General features: G+C 50.5%; 1 protein-coding gene across 2 annotated transcripts in view; it reads left to right on the top strand.

The window, feature by feature from the left end:
- The window catches only part of PTPRU (protein tyrosine phosphatase receptor type U), a 78,238-nt gene extending 75,627 nt beyond the window's left edge, over positions 1-2,611 (top strand). For both annotated transcript variants that reach the window (XM_035019271.1, XM_035019270.1), the window contains exons 29-30: positions 1,000-1,135; positions 1,398-2,611. In XM_035019271.1, the coding sequence (XP_034875162.1) occupies positions 1,000-1,135; positions 1,398-1,460 (199 nt within the window). In that variant the 3' untranslated portion in view covers positions 1,461-2,611. The remainder of the gene's footprint in view (positions 1-999; positions 1,136-1,397) is intronic.
- Positions 2,612-17,487: the final 14,876 nt, after the last annotated feature.

Below are 17,487 nucleotides of genomic sequence, written 5' to 3'. Positions count from 1 at the left end.
ACTCAACCCTGGGCAACTGCCCAGCACCCTCTGTGTGATGTCTGACTTTGCCTATTTAATTAGAGTCCTGTCAGAATTGTTCGCTCCGTGAGATAGTAGCACACTTTAAGCCAAAAGAATTCCAGTCTTTGTTCATGCATGCACGCGTGCAACTTTTGCCATTCGTCCCTTCACATGCCCTGTTCATAAATTCATGTATTCACTCCTGTCTGGGTGCAGTTGCTCCTTTGACCCCCACTTCCTCATGCTCTCAGTGCTTACCGACCCTTCCAGTGCCAGGCTAGGCATTCCGGGGACAGGGATAGGGAGCTGAGTCAGGCAGCGCCTGGCCCTCGGTGGCCTTTGGTTCTAGTGGGAGAGACCCCTCAAATGGGGGCTGAGGGCCTAGTCCATCCCCCATCTCCCCAGGGGAACCCCACATCCCGATGTTGCAGGGAACAGAGGAGGGAAAGGACGGGATAGGAAGCCTCTCTGTGTGTTTGGCTGCTGGTTTGCCTTGAAGTGTGGGTGTGTACGTGTGTGTTTTCACCATGTGTCTGTGTTGCTGGGGGTGACTGGTGCTCACAATGTTCATTTTCCATCCTGCTCTCTGGGGTTTGCTTGCTGCTCTGCCCCCCTCCTCCGTCTCCATCTTTGTCTCCGTGGCTTTCTCTTGGAGTGTGTCTGGCCTCCTTTCCCTCAGAACCTGCTGTCTTTCTCCTGGAGGCTACCTCCCTAGTTGCCTACAGCTTTTGGATGCCAGTCTTAGCGTCTGAGCTCCCAGACCCCTCCCTCCTGGGTTCCCTAAGCCCCGCCCCTTGCCTTTCGGGCGTTCCCTGGCCCCTCCCTTCTGGGGTACCCTGGCTCCGCCCCTCTTCTCTGGGCTCGCAGGCCCTGACCCTCCTCCCTTTTGGTTCCTTGGTCCTGCCAGTCACTTTGGTGTTCTGGCCCTGGGCCGCCCCCTCTTGAGCCCCTCCCCCTCTTGAGCCCCACCCCAAACCTTCTGTGTGTCTCATTTAGAAACGGGGGCGGCCGCAGTGGCACCTTCTGCGCCTGTGCCACAGTCCTGGAGATGATCCGCTGCCACAACCTGGTGGATGTTTTCTTTGCTGCCAAAACGCTTAGGAACTACAAGCCCAATATGGTGGAAACCCTGGTGAGAGGCCCTGTCCTTCTGCCCAGCCACTTCCAACTTGCCAGTCCATGCCCGGCCAGGTCCCTCCACACCACTGTCCTCTACCTAGTTCCTCCCATTGGGCTTTGGGTTCTGATCCGGTGGTGCCAAGACAGTTAAACCCATTTGCCCCTTCCCCCCAAAGATGGGCCAGGGCTCATGCTTGCCCTCTGGCCCCTCATTCTCCCCTTCCCCAGTACCAGAGAGGGGCCAGGCTCATGATGCCTTCTCTCCCTCTCCCCAGGATCAGTACCACTTTTGCTATGATGTGGCGCTGGAGTACCTGGAGGGTCTGGAGTCAAGATAGCGGGGCCCCTGGCCTGGGGCACGCATTGTGCACTCAGGGCCAGGCCCAGCACGGATGAGGAAGACCTGGGCCCCGACTCTGCTCCACTACAACTCCCACGGGCAAAGCACTAGAGTGGGCCCCTGGGCCATCTTGGTGCCCCTTTTCGCTGTGGGCAGGGCCTCTCAACGTGTCCGATGATGGGCAAGCTGTGGGCCACAGAGGAGCTTAGCGGCTGCAGCCCAGCCCCCCTCCACAGGGTCCTGCAAGTCTGCACTGTGAGTCTGGCACTGCCTGGTGGAGTGACAGGGGCTCAGGGCTACCAGCTTGGGAGGACCCAGGCTCAAGCTCCTTGACTCCAGGCTCAAGCCCCAGACTCTGTCCCAGCCCTTGGCAGAGATGAGTGAGCCCCTGCAGAGCCTGCGGCTAGCCAAGGTTTTCACCCAGCGTGGCTTCCTCTTGACACAGATAGAGGGTGCATTGGGGCTTGGCATCTGGAATCCCACCTGGCCTGGCCCCTGAGGGTCCTGGGGAGACTGGGCACATCAGACTGGTCCTCCCCAGAGGGGACTATGGTCCCCTCCTCCACCCTGCTGCCCGCCCCCCCCCCAGCCCCGGGGATATTTTGCTTATGGTCCCTCCCACTATTACTTCTTTGATGTGTGCTCTGAGCTTCCTTGAACCCAGATCTGCCCTTCCCTTGCCCTGTTCTCCATGGGGGCCCCTTCCCTGCCTGACCCAATGTCTGCAGAATGAAGGTACCTCAGCCCTTCTTCCTGTACCTTTCAGGCCTCACTGGTGGGTCCTGCTCAGCCTAGGCCAGTGACAATCTGCAAGGTTGAACAACAGCCCTTGGGGTTGAGGTCTCTGTGACTTCTGGTCAGGCTGCCCCCTGGGGACGGGGCCCTACTAGATCGGGGTGCTTGCAACTTCTACAGTTCAGAGGAAGAACATGTATTTTGGGATGGAGGAACAATTCTTTTTTGTTAATTTTATGATTTTTTGATGGGTGGGTGGGAAAATCTCTTTAAAATGGGGCAGGCCACACCCCCATTCCGTGCCTCAATTTCCCCATCTGTAAACTGTAGATATGACTACTGACCTACCTCGCAGGGGGCTGTGGGGAGGCATAAGCTGATGTTTGTAAAGCGCTTTGTAAATAAATGTGCTCTCTGAATGCCACAGAGCAGCCTTGTGTGTGTGTGACCAGCCTGAGTGGGGCCTGCTCGCCTGCCCCCAGGTTCCTAGTGCAGTGGGAGGGCTCTGGGCTGGGAGGCAGAGGCCTGGGTCCAGTTAGGCCTTGGTTTTTCCATTCATATAATGGTCAGGTATGGATCAGAGCATCGCTCAGGGGCCTTCTTGCAGGGGCAGGTTCTAGAGAACTCTGTCTATTGCTGCCTCCACCCAGGCCTCTGGAAGCAGCTTCTCAGGTAGTGGGCTTCATCCTGAGACCCCTAAAGGTCCACAGAGCTGCCTCTCACCCCGCAGGGGCCTGGATCTGGGTTGAGCTCTTTTGGGGACAGCATGGGAGGCTCAGGCTTTGGGATCAGGTGGATGGGCCTCACCAGCTGTGAGACCCTGGGTAAGTCAGCTCCCTCTCTGTAAAATGGAGTAAGACCCTGGTAGGATCAGAAGAGGTCATGATTAAGTGCCTTGCATGGTACCAGGCATGCTGAAAGGGCTCTGTTTACAAACACACAACAGAGACAGACACACCCTGCCTATGATGGTCATCCCAGCCATTCCCAGCCTCGGGCTTCTGCTAGGGGTGGAGTGGAGGAGGAGTGGGCTAGCTGGTAGGGATCCTAGTCACTCCTGGCTCTGTCATAAACTTGTGTCATCTTGGGCAAGACAAATCGTGTTTCTGGGCCTCCGTTTCTTCATATGGAAACTGGCTCCTTGATGTACTGATTCTGTTCTCACACTGGCTGACTCCTGTGCCTCAGTTTCTCCATTGGCAAGAGAATACAACCCATTCCAATGACTTCAGGATCTAACATCTTTTAATCTGAATTAAGAATTTATTATGATCCCACTTATCTAGGGTATATGAGCGCCCCCCCCGCCCCCACTCAGTCTGAATTGACTACTAAGCCTTACCTGATGGTCACAAGTGTATGTCAGATCCTGGCCAAGCAATAGAATGTGACTTGCTTTGACCAGTAGAAGATGGCAGAAGTGATGTCAAGTGAGTTCTGGATCTTAAGCCTCAAGGGGCAATGCAGCTTTTGCTTTTGTCCTCTTGGAACTCTGCCATGTAAGGAAGCCTATCTAGCGTGCTGGAAGATTTGAGGGCCCATGGAAGAACCAGAAGAACACAACCCATGAAAGGCCAATACCAACTACCAGACCTGCGAATGGGGCCATCTTGGGCCTTCCAGCCTGGCAGGCCTCTCAGGTGAGTATAGCTGCATGATTGAGCTTGGCAGAAGCTGCCCAACCAACCCCAGAACTGAAAGAGATAATAAATTGTTCTTTTTTTTAAGCCAAAGTTTTAGGATTGTTTGTTATGCAGCAAAAGCTAGCTGATACATATATGTTCTGGGCGGTGTGGTTGCAGCTTTACTCTTTGCCCCATTGAGTACTGAGATCCTAAAGGGTGGGAAGTGTTTCTGCATTCATCCTATTGTATGCATTGCCCAGCCAAGGGCTGGTCTTTGTAGCCGGTGCTCTAGAAATGTTGGTATGAGAGAGGGAAGGATGGAGAGAGTGTGGGTCTGTTTGATCATTGGCTTTACATGGCTTTTCAGAGGAACTGGGAAGGCAGGCCGTGTATTAGGAGGAAGGCCAGCTCCAGAATGAACCAAGGTCCCACCCCCAGCTCAGCATAGCCCCCAGCTGGTGACCTTGCACCTGTTCAGAACCACCCCTGGCTCAATTTCCTAATCTAGAAAATCAACATAACGATACCTACTTGCAGGAAGTCTAGAGATAAAATGTTTAAAAGAACTAGAATAGTCCGTGGTGACCTGACTGGCCCTCAGTACATGCCATCACATGATACTGAAGTCCCCAGCTAATAAACACGGCCTGCATGACCTTTCATTCAACACCCTTACCTCCTTCTTAATCCATACAACAGCTCTTCGAAGTAGGGATACTGCCCCTTCATTCCGAGGACGAGGAAATGGAGGCCCAGGAAGGCGCTGCACTCACTCAGAGTCACAGCCATTGTATGGCTGAGCTGGGGTCCAGCTTGACCCCACGTTAGGCTGACCCCAAAGCCTGGGCCTCTCACTGCTCTGCTCCATGGCCAGTCTGGGTGGTGGTGAAGGCCGGAGGATCCCTTGGTGCAACACCAAATGGCTGACCCGTGGCCGGGGCGCTGATTTTCAAATGCTCTGAAACGTGTCAGCGGGGGTGGCCTCTCGCACAAGGCAGCCGGTGGCATGAGAAGACAGATGGCCCAGCCTGGCTCTGCCCGGGGCCGCGGGCCTTGCATGTGTGGGGTAGAAGCCCCCACCCCCCAGATGCCTGCAAAAAGGGTTTCTAGAAGTGCAGACGGGCCGGCTGTCTCCTCGGGCCGGAAGCTGAATTTGCTTCTTGTGTCATCATAAATCGGGCCATCGGAGCTGAGGCCATTAGTGCTCCTCACGACCTCTGCGGCCGCCCCTGATCGGGAGGGGCTGCATGGCCTGGGCACCGGGGAGACCGAGGCCGCCTGCACGGCCCTCACTGACTGCGGCCCGTCTCGGGGCCCCCGCCCACCTGCCCTGGCTGGCCTCGGATGGCCCGGAGCCCAGCAGACACGCCGGGGCCGAGGGCCGGGCCGGAGTCCTGGCGTCCGTGCTGGGGCAGAAGCTGCTTTGCCATGCGGCTCTGGCGTCCGCGGCCTGGGCCCGAGAGCCTCCTTCTCGCGGGGGCACGGAGGCCGTCCTCACCTTCCGCAGGCCTCCGTGCCTCATCTGAGCCGTGGGAGGAGAAAAAGCCACGGGCCGTGGTGCTCCCAGGGCCGGGGAGGCCGGGAGGTGTGGACGGGGGGCAGGGAGCCACGGTTCCCACAGGTGTGGGCCGGGCTACATCCCGGGGGTGTGGACGGTGAGGTCGCAAAGCGCGGCTCATGGGGCGCTCACCAGGCCGGGGGCACGTTGCCAAGAGCTCCGTGTGGATTGTCACGGCTCAGCTTCCAACGAAGCCGGTGAGGTAGGTACTGTCATCCCCACTTTACAGATGGAGAGATTGAGGCTCAGAGAGCCTGTGACTTGCCCAAAGTCACAGAGCCACCAGGTGTCACACAAACTGCAGCAGCCACAGCGACCATTTGGGAAGAGTAAGCCAGATCACTCAGCCTCCAGTGACCTCCTGCTCTGTGAGTAACGGCTGAGCGCCTGGCCGTGACCTCCGAGGCCCCGCCCGACGTGGCCTCGGCCCTGCCTCCGCCCGCGTCCCTCCTGCCCGCTCTTTGCTCGCTCTGGCCTCATTTCTTCTCATCCACCCGAGCTCTTTGTCTGGATGCCCTTCGCCACTCTCTGCTCGGCTGGTTCTTCTGGGTGTCCAGGTCCAGCTCAGACGGCGCGTCCTCGAGAGGCCCTCCCTGAATGCACTGAGATGGCCTCCCGCCCCACTGTCCCTGTCACTCTCAGGGCCCTGCCCCGTGTAGGCCCCTGGTGGCCTTCTTGTGTGGATGACTAGCTGGCTCTTCATGGGTTGGTCATTCACTGCCTCCCCCTCCAGGCTGTGAGAGGGCAGGGGCCATGTGCATCGGGTCCCCCTGGGTCCCCTGCGCTGAGACAGTGCCTCACATGCTGGGCACTCTGACGATTTGCAGAGTGAATGACAGGGGCAGAGCCAGGACTCAAACTGTCTTCCTCCAAAGCCCATACTCTTAAGCATATTATTTTTAGTCTTCCAGATGGTCAAATGGTTCAGTGCCATGGAGTGAGGTTCCAATGCTGGCTCAGCCTTCAGTATGCCGTGTGGCCTTGAGCAAACATCTGCCCTCTCTGGAGCTCAGTCTTCTGATCTGTCCGGTGAGGAGGAGGAATACGTGCTCTCTAAGAGCCCGTTCTAAGTAGGGCACCATTAGTCCCACCTCAGTGACATTGGAGCTGACATGGCTCAGAGGTGCCAGGCCACTGGCCTATGCATCCACTCTCTGAGTCTGGTGAAACCTTGGGTGTGTTTTGGGCTTTAGTCTGATGAGTCTGGGCATCTATGCTGGGAGGTCCCTGCATTATACTTAGTGTAGACATTGTCCCTAATCTTCCCAACAATCCCAAGAGGTAGATATTAGCAAGACCATTTGATATGAGGAAACAGGCTCAGAGAGGTGAGGCACATTGTTTAAGGTCACACAGCTAGAAAAGAACCAAGACAAGATTAGAATCTGTGTCACTTGACTCCAAAGCCTCTGCTCCTTAATCATCACAGAAATCCTGGCAAATCTGAACCTGAGCCACATCAGCTACTTGCATTTTATCTTGTCTGTGAATCAGTCTGCCTTCCTCACACTAAGCCTGGCTCAACCACTGACAGGTGCAGACTGGCTTGTGGAAGCCGTCAAACAGCCTCCCAGGCTTAGTGGCAGACACCTAGTAGGTCTGCAGAAAATGCTGTTGAATGAATGTTTAAGCGTCGTTGAATCTGCAGATGGTGGGACTGGCCTGAGTCAGCGGGAGCCACTGAGTTGAGAAAGCCTCTTGGAGAAAAATGAAATGCATTTCAGCTCACTTCCTACTTATTCCCAGAGGTGGGAAGAGGGAACCTGTCCAGGAATTTTATTTTCTGTTCATTTGAAAGCTGAACAATGGGGCTTTCTCGAGCTGTGTATATTTATATGACTGCATTCTCTTTCTGAAGACAGCTGAGGACAGATTTCTCTCTCCAGGGCTCCAGTCCCTGCCTGCTCCCCTCCCCCCATGACAGGCAGAGAAGCCCCTGCTCCTCTAGCTGCTTTCCCTAACAAACGCTTTGCTCCCTTGCCTTGCCTCCATGGTGATTACTGATTTATTGTCTCTGAGCTCCAAATACGCCCTTCTTTGCCCTGCTTTGTGATGCTGGAGCTGGACCCTGTGAACAGTTGTCTTTTGTCAGCTGGAGCAATGCTAGACTTTGTCAGTAGAGGGTGCTAGAGGGACACTGTAAGATGATTACTTGCCTTCCAAGTTCTGGTCCTCCTTCCTTTTTTTAAAAAAACAGAAACCAAAAAAAACTCAGCATAGGAGCCAAGACCTTAGTGGCCCTTGTGGCCCAGCTCTAGATGTACCCTCAGGCCCCACTCTCCATTTCTACAGACCAGTGCTAGCCCACACTCTCTGGCAAGTTTCTTAGCTACTTAGAGGCTGAATGTTCTTGTGGTCACCACTCCCTCACTAAAAAGGTCTGAATGTCAGTCTTGGGGGAGACCTTCTCCTCAGTCTTCAGTTCATTTGTTATTCACTCTCCCTCAGCCTAGACATAGCTGCTTCTCTCCTCCCCCTGCCAGAACATTCTTTCTTCTGGATGCTTCTTTCTTGAGGCTTTGGGGGCCCCTTAGATTTTACTTAACTACCTATTGCTAGTTAATAATTATTTATATTAAAATTTCCATGTGGAAGTTTTCAAAATATGGGTTATGAATTCTGTCTCCTGACTGGGTCATAATTGATATAGAATTTGAAGTAGGGGTAGTCCCAGGAAGCAGACTCTCAAATGTAGGATTTTGATTGGTTTTGTTGTGCCCTTGGGCTTGAGCATGGTGCTGAGCTCCTTGTCAATTGGACCTGGGATGCTAGTAATCCACGGCGTAGTGGCATCATAATTATATTATCACCTGTGATGGATTTTGATGCAATGCCAACTGAAGCAAGTGTCTTGGGAGCCCAGGTGACTACTGCACCTGACCATCACATCATTAATTATGACTGCAAGGACTGTGGCGTGGGATGGATTCTTGAATGTACTGGAGCACTTACTAGAAAGAAAATGATAAGTTCGGGTCATTTAATTCTTAGCTCAACTCATGGTTTGAGAACCACAGAACTTCCATGGCATCCTTGAAAGAATCTCTTATTTCATGTAGCCACAGGTCTGGTATTGCTGAAAATCAAACATAAATTTTAAATGTGTGGGTCACAGAATTTAAACATCAGTTAAGTTTACAGCATCACCAATCTGTTCACACAAGAGTTTGGGCACAAATTAGGAAAGAATGGGATCCTGAAACTTGAGATAGAGACATCTGGTTGGACTCAGATGAAATGGAGAATCACTCTGAGCCTCCTTTTATCAGTGGAAAGAATTTTCCCTCTTGTATCTGAGGAGAGTAGTTTTCTTTTGTTTGAAAACCCTGTGATAACTTTCCGTGGGGCAGATGCCTTGAAGGGGATGAACATTCTCCTCAAGACATGCCACAAGCACCCTTTGTTGCTGTTAGATCCATAACAAAGGTCAAATCTCAACATGTTCCAAGAGGTCAGGTATGCACTATGATCCAGGAGGAGATAGTTTATGCAATAGAAGAATGGCAAGATTTTTACTAATGGCAAGATTTGACATAATACTGGGAATATATATGGAAGTTGATTCTAAGGGTGGAACATAATACTAAATCATTTTGAATTCATGGATGTGGATTTGGGATTTAATGTGTTAGCTTGTGCACCTGAAGGTGGATCCAACAGTTTACTTGGTTGGTTGACTGAAACTTGGATCTGAAGGTGGCTTTTGTTTAATGAACAGAGATATCTGCCAGAGCTTCTATGGAATAATGTGGAAGAGGGAACCCAAAGGCTTAAGCTTAGTGTATGTTGGAGTGGATTTATCATGTGTGACCTGCACAGCCACCCCCAAACTATATTCCATGAAAATTCCCAGAAGACACTTTCCTAACTAAGGTATTGAGAAATATAGTAGTGAGATGAGAACATACATCCTTAACATATTCTGTAAATGTCCAGCTTTGTAGCCCAGGTATTGTCAGGAGCATGTTGTTATTAAGATGGGCTCCCTGATTTTACGGGGATGATAGGATCCTGGAGTGGTAGAGGCTAGGTGTCAGTACTCAATAGCCAAAGACAAGAAGAATGCATTTATCATGAAGGGCAGCAGGGATGTACTAGCAATCAGAATGCCTTGGCCCATAGGGATCTTTAGTGGTAACTAATTGATCAGTGTGTTTCTAGGAAGGAAATAGATGGATAGCCTACTAGAGTATTGCTTGATCTATATAGCAGAAAAAACAACAAACCCACCCACCCACCCACCCACCCACCCACCAACCAACCAAACTCTGGGACTGATGGTCAAGACCTGAGTTGAATCATCATGTTGGAGAGTTGTGGCCTCTCTTCAGTCTCCAGATCTAAGCCAATTCTCAGATCAGAGCCTCTTAATTGAAGAGGAGGCCAGGCCTCCTGAAGATGTTTCCTGCAGCAGTGCTATAAGTATGTACCACAAATTCTTCTTCCAAGCCTTCACTGGAAGGACCCATGGCTATTTACTAGAGTGACCACACTTGGGAAAAGAAGGTACCCAGGCCTTTGGAGATTACTAGACACTGCTCTGAATTTATGATACTTCTTGGGGGTGCAAAATAACACTGTGGCCTACCAGTCAAAGTGATGACTTAGGTATTCAGGTGATAGATATTTAGACCAAGTGTATCCAGTGGGTCATTCCCCCCTAGTTTCTGAACACATAATTGAAATAGACATACTTGGCAACCTGAAAAATTCCCACTTGGCATCTCTGGCTCATGAAGTGAAGACAATTATGGAAGCAAGCACTAAATGGAGGTTCCTGAAACTTCCTCTGTCTACCATGATAGAAAACCAGAAGCACTTTCCTATCTGTGGGGACATTTCAGATATTGACGAAGGCTGCAATATCCAGAAGTGATGATTCCTATCCCATTCTCATTTAGCTTGCCTCTTTGGCCTGTGCAGAGGTTGGATGGGCTTTGGGGAATGGCTAGATTACCATATGTCTCACGTGGTGGTGACTCCAGTTGCAGTTGCTGTCCCATATATGGTGTCCTTCGTGAAGCAACTTAGTATAGCACTTGGTATGTAGCCATTGACCTAGCTACTGACATTTCCTCCACACCAATTGAGAAGGATCACCAAAAACAGTTTGCTTTTACCTGGAAGGACTAACAGTATACCAATAGAGTCTTGATTCAGAGCTAAATCCATTCTCTTGCTTTCTGCCATTATATAGTCCACAGATAATGTGATCATCTTGACATTCACACTGGTGTACTCCACTAATGACAAGCTGATTGCATCTGATGAATAGGAAGTTGCAACTACAACACATGTGAACAAGGAAGTGGGAAATACATCCCAGAAAATCTCAGAGATCTCAGTGAAGTCTCTGAAGGTTGAGATATCCCCTCCAAGGTGAAAGTCAAGTTGTTGTACCTTATATTACCTACCTTGAAAAAAGAAGGACAACACTTGGTAGGCTTTTTGGATTTTGGAAGAAACTTCACATTTGTGTGTGCTACTTTGACCCATTGGCAAAATCCCCATAAGACTGTCAATTTTGAGTGTGGACCATAGCACAAGAAGGCTCTGCAGCAAATAAAGGCTTCAATATAACTCCTTCTATCACTTGGTCCTTATAATCCAGTAGATCCAATGATTCTCAAAGGTATCATAGCAAATAGGAATGTTGTATAGAGTCTCAGACAAGATCCCAAAGGGGTACCACAGTGGAGACTCTAGAATTTTAGAGTAAATATATTCCTTCTTATGCAAATAATGCTTCCTCCCCTGCCCCCCCCCCTCTGAGAAATAGCTTCTAGCTTGCTACTGGACTATGGTAGAGACTGAGTACCTAACTACAGGACATCAGGTACCATGCAGCCTGAGATTTAGTGGGCTCATTGCTATGGAATTAACTGTTTTTTTTACCACATAACTCATTATCTGGAAATGGATGGCTATTTTAAGGTGGAAAAGCTTATTGTGCCAGTTGGAAGACAAACCCATATATTAGTAATATATGCTTTGACTCAGACACCATTGTATAGTGCTGTTTCCCTCACTATTAGAATACATGGGTCCAGTAATCAAGGTGTGGAAATGGGAGTGGCTCTGTGTCAGTCAAGGTCCAATCAGGAGACAGAAACCACATCAAATCAAATAGAGGGGAATAAAAGAGAACTCTCAAACATGCCGCTAATTGAAGGAGCATATGCAAGAAATGAAACATGTAAGGGAGGCGGGGATCCTCCCCATGACTGAGCTATAGAACATTGGAGAGGGTGTGGGTGCAGCCTATTGGCTGGCAGAAAAGTTCACTAGGTTGTTCAGGCCAGAGATGGTCAAGGTTAGTGGGCAGAGAACTGCTGAGGAGCTGATTAAATTCAGAAGATGCTCATGGGGGTTGCTGTTGAACTTTCTGGGAAGCCAGCTGGAGTACTGGCTTCAAGAAGTTTCTCACCGAGTTGTGGGGAGGGCAGGGAATAGGGGACATCATGGAGAAGACACCCGGAAGGGAGCCAGGGCTCCCAACCATCTTGCCTTTGGGAAGCCAGCTGTGGGGATACTGCTAATATCACTAGGCATGTGCTCCACTGAGTGCCCTACAAACACCTAGTGCTGCAGGAGCCAGAAGCAAAGTATGCTGGAATCAGCTAGAGTGTCCACCAGTGCCACCTACTGACAAAGATTAACATCATGCTTACAAGGGAAAAAAGTTCCGGTACCACAAGGGTGGACTTGGAGCTGAGAAGCAAGAGATGACACCTGGCACAAGCCCCTCTCACTATTGTTCTTAATCACCCACTTGCAGAATTTCTGCTTCTTGTCTCAGCAAATTTGAGCTCTGCTGGCTTGGAGACCTTTGTTCCCAAGGGGGGGCATATGAGAGGACACAGTGATGGTTCCAATGAATGGAAGAATGAGACTGCCATCTAGTCATTTAAGGCCCTTGTGTCACTAGACAAACATTGAAGCTGTAAAAAGGGTTACTGTACTGGATGCAATGACTGATCCTGATTGCCCAGAGGACTTCATCTGGAACTTAGGATTCTCTGGGACACCTCTTAGTTCTTCCATTTCCAATTGTAAAGGCTAGTGGAAAACTTCAGCAACCCAGCAAAGCAGGATAGTTGATGACTCATGTGATTCAGGAGTAAAGGTTTGGCTCACTCTTCCTGGTAAAAAAAACCCCAAGTAGATGAGGCTCTGGTTGAGGGTGGGGGAAATGTGGAATGGTGAGTGGAAGAAGGAAGCCACAGATAGAAATAATGGCTTTGTGACCAATTACAGAAGTGAGGACTATTGTAGGTTTGCATATTTTCTCTGTTATGTTCTTAAATTTATATTTATATGTTAACCATTTTCTTCTCTCTCCTTTCCATTATTATTTATATACAGGTTATTCGAGGTTAACTTTATAAACAAGATAGCCTGACTGTACTGAATTTGAGGAGTCATTCACATAGCCAGCGATGGATACAGTGATTTGGAACTATGTATCTCGTTTTGAGGCAAGTGCAAGAGCTTCTTTATTTGTACAAGGGACAACTGTGTCTTGTCAGGTGGAAACACAGAGTTGCTGTGTTGAGAATGGAAGTTCAAAAATGTGTAGAAGGTGTATGTGGAAGCTGATTAGCCAAAGGCAGGGACTGTGGCAACTATCACTTTGTCTCTCAGCTCTGAGTCTACCCTTCTTTGCCCTGCTTAGTGATACTGGAGCTGGACCCTACAAACATTTCTTCTTCACCACCTGGAGCAATGTTAATATCTGTCAACAGAGGGCACTGGAGGGATACTGCAAGGTGACAGCATCGGAAAGCACATTTCTTTCTGGTGTTGGACCTCCTATTTTCTTTTATTCGGTGTGGGAGCTGTCCAGCAACATTCAGCCTAGCAGCCGTCAGGGACCAGCTCCACCATACCCTCCTCAGGCTATGCTCTCCTCACCTAGCAGACACTCTTACAGATCAGCCGCAGCCACAACCTCAGGCATGGCTAGGGGTTGTAAGTTTCCCCTACATTTGCTATTCCTGTGTTTTTTAGAGTCCTCTTTTACTCCCTTTAGTAATTAACCCCCTTTTATTAATGATCACTTCTTTACATTAAATTTTCCATGTTCAACTTACTGGTGTGCTCTCTGTTTCCTGAGCGGACCCTGACTCAGTACTCTCCATCCTGATGTCTGGTCTCCTTTGTAGCCTCCATCTCTGTCCTTGGAAGATTTGGGCTCCCTCTTGTTCTTCTCATCTTGACCTTTCTCCTCACCTCTGCTCTCTCAGATCCATCTTGGGAACAGTCCAGTTACGTGCAAAGACAAGGATGTGGCATCCTCTCAGAATGTCTTGCACAAAGGTGGGATTTCACAAAGTTTGTAGAGTGGAAAGAGCCTGCACCTTGGGAGCAGGGTGCCTGGATTGTAGACCCAGCTCAGCCACTGATCCATGTATTTTACAGGTGGGAAAATGGAAGAGAAGTTGTGATAAATAACTACTCATATCCAAGCTACTCTAATCAGCTGTCAAAGGTCCCCTCTGCCTTAGTTTTCATTCTTTTGTGTGTTGTTCATGAGACCCCTTTTTCTTCTGGTTGGCTGGATAGGTCTACTTCTTACAATTATTCCAATTAATACAGTGGTTCTCAACTTGGAGCAGTTTTTGCTTCTCTGGGGTCATTTGGTTGTCATAATGGGTGTCTCTGTGTGCTACTGGCATTTAGTGGGTAGAGGCTAGGGATGCTGCTGAATATCCTATACTGCACAGGACAGCTCCCCCAATAGGGAATTATCTGGCTCCAGATATCAGCAGTGCTGAGGTTGAGCAGTCCTGAATTAATAGGTTTAGAGAAGGGAAGTGACTTGCCCAGGGTTACACAGAAAGTGAGCAGCAGAGCTTGGATGACAGCCCAGGTCCCTTAACTCTGAGCTGGGGTCTTTTCAACTCTTACACTCATTCATTCTTCTCCCTGGTGCAAAGGTAGGAAAAGAGAGAGGAAGCCAGTAAGGCTTCCTGCCTCCAGAAATACTGTGCCTGCAGGCAGACGGCATTCTCCTCTTGCCACCCCTGCCCTGCCAAACCCCAGCCATTTCCTAATGCAACCATCTGCTTTCTCAACTCCTGCTCTGAGCTGCTGGGAAGCTGCTGAGAACACCACGCTCAGTGAGTCCTGGCAACACTGCCAAGGAGTAAGTGCCAATGTAAGCTGGCTCCATCATTGTCCATCCTTCCTCTGACCTTCCCGAAGTCTGCTCCCTTTCCCCTCACCCTCAAGGACTGTTCAAGTCCTCCATCCTTCCCAAGCCCTCTCCCACCAACCATTAACTCCTTCACTCTCAATAGGTAACTGACTCCCCTGAGTACTCCCCTTTCTCCTACAGTTAAACCTACTGTCAACCAGCTCAGGAACAGAATTCTTCCCTCCTGGTGGAAAGCCAATTTCTTCCTGTCCTCTGGATCCATTCCTTTCTGCCTGTGCGGGGGGCTGTCCCTAATGAGTACTCTTTCTCTCTTTCTCTCTCTCAATCTCTCTTCCACTTGTCAGGTCCTCCAACTCTACCACCTAAGGTTTCCCTGCATAAAGACTGCTCAAATCTCCCCCCTAATTAATTCTAAAATAAATTCTTTTCTCAAAATCCTTGGGTCCTTTGAGCCACTTTCCTTTCTTTCCCTGTCATCCATATACTGTTCCAGCCGCCTGGATTAGCCACTCCCCATGCCCACTCCAGCTAGAAAACTCCTACTCACTTTTCAACCCAGCTCAAATGTCAGCTTTTCTAAGACGCCACAGCAGATGCTTTAATGTCCTACCCCATCTGCCCTCAACTTTCTGAGTTTTCCTATAACTACAGACAACTTGGGGCATGCTGACAGCTCCCCCAATCAAATGCCTGCATTTCTTTTCTTCTTTCTCTAGCATCTGGAGAACTTGCTTTTCTGTGTGACAGGTGTGTGTAGTAGGTCCTACCTAGAAGTACAGGGGACAGGAGGAGTTAATGCCCTGAGTCAGGGGATAAATGCCATTTTCCCTCATCCAGGAGGATGGTTCTGAATCATCTTCCACATGGTCCTCAGAGCATCCCCAGGAGGACTGAGTCCCAGTTGCCCATTGCTGTGACTCACTCATTGATCCATGTGTTGTTGGCTTTTCTCTCTTCCCTGCTCAATCTCTCCAGGCCCTCACCTGGGCTCACCTCCCAGATAAACTATAGGCACCAGAGCACTCGTCTCGGGGTCTGCTTTTGGGCACCCACCCTCAGGTGCATGCCTGCCCTACCTGTCCTACACCTTTCCCACCTGCCTCACACCTGCCCCACCTGCCCCACACCTGCCCCACCTTCCCCACACCTTTCCCATGTACCCCACACCTATCCCACCTGCCCCACACATGCCCCACACCTGCCAAGCGGGAGTTCATGCTCCTTCCTCCTGCCCCCTGGTGTCTATTATTGTAATTCTTGAGGCAGAGTCTGTCTTTTGTGTCAGACTGTGAATCCCTTGAAGGTAAAATCCAGGTCTTATTCACCTCTGTATCCCCTACACCTGGCACATTCCTCGGCCCATGCCTGGCCAACAAGTGTTTGTTGAGTGAGTGTGTGAGAAAGTGAGTGGACGAACAACAAGCTATCTCCAGGGCGCCCACACTGGGTGACAGGCCCTGCAAAGCTAGTCATCCCATTGGTGTGGCCCTCTCAGCCAGGCTCTCCTCTCCCAACAGGGGGCCAATCCCTGCCCCCTGCCCTCACTCCGAGGCCCCTCACTTGGCTGTCCTCATCCATTCTGTCCTCTCTAACACAGTGGGCTCCCAGGACCCCTCCTGCCAGGAAAAGTCCCCAGACAGGGAAGTGGGCCTCTCGAGGGGAGATCCCGCCTCCAGTTAAATAAAGATTACCGGAACCAAGTGAAATGCTTTTATCATGTGACATAATTCAATGCCACCTTCCAGCAGATGTCGCTTTAGAGGGATAGATTTGTCCCAGCTGGACTCGGGGGCTCATTCAAAAGCACTCAGAGCACCCACCTGCTGCTTCCTATGTGAGCAGCCCCAGGAAATGGTAATTTCCACAAATCAACTTATTCAGCCCAAGTGCACGGAGCCAAGTTTCCAGCAGGAGGAATTAAAGTCATGGCCGGGGAAGTGAAGCAGTTGGGGTCAAGGCAAGCAGTTGTGTCGACCGCGTCCAGCTTTGAAACCCCTGGGGGAACGGGATGCTCAGGGCACATCCAGAATGCCAGCGATGCAAACTCGGCTCCCTGGTTCTGTGAGCGGTTTCATGGACGAGAAAACCAAGGCCTGTGGGGGCAAAGGAGGGTCTGCCCAAGGTCACACAGCCTGAGGCTGTGGCGGACCTGGATCAGAATCCAGACAAATCTGCCCCACCCCTCCAGCTTCTCAGAAGGGCACGCAGGCTGGGAACTGTGCCGAAGCTAAAAACAAAACCAAACAAAAAATAACCCACATCCCAGACTGACTCACAGGTCGTGCCTGCCATTCTGTGTAGGCAGCAGCCTGGGAACAAGGGGCCCTGGGATCGGGGGGCTGGTTCTGCCACGCACTCGCTGGTCACTGCTCTCTGGTTTCAGCTTCCTTATCTGTAAATGAGAAGATGAAGGCTCTCTAGAGTCCTTTGGCTTCAAAAATCACTCTGAGCATGTTTTCCCATTCAAGGGGCCTAATGCTCTCCTTCTCATGATTTCCTGAGGGTCACGTGAGGCCCAAAGATACTCCTTGGTACAACGGTGTGAAAATTACTCCACAAACAGCGTTGTCATCACTCACACCCCTGCAGTGAGGTGATGCTCAGGTTTGCCCTGCATGCATATCTGAGTGAAGGGAAAACCAGTGTGTCATCTCCCAGCCAAGTGACTTTGGAGCCAGGGGAGGGGTCCAGGGTAGGTTTAAGTCTAGAGACCCTGAACTTCTTCCCCAGAAGGGAGAGTGTCTCTGAAGCCATATCTCCCTTTCAGTCTCAGCAAGCAACTGAGCTAGGCTGTGGGTAAGAGCTGAGGGAGGGAATGGGAGAAAGAGGTGATTTACAAGGGGATGGACAGGAAGAAAAGGAGGGTGAGGGGAAAAGGGAGAAAAGGAAGAGGAAGACAAAGAAGAGGAGAAGGAACATCTGGAGGGGGATGGCTATCTTCATTCTG

Source organism: Mirounga leonina, unplaced genomic scaffold, assembly GCF_011800145.1.
Source record: "Mirounga leonina isolate KUSES-001 unplaced genomic scaffold, KU_Mleo_1.0 Mir_173, whole genome shotgun sequence".
NCBI lineage: Eukaryota > Metazoa > Chordata > Mammalia > Carnivora > Phocidae > Mirounga > Mirounga leonina.
This window is presented reverse-complemented; position numbering and strand designations above follow the sequence as displayed.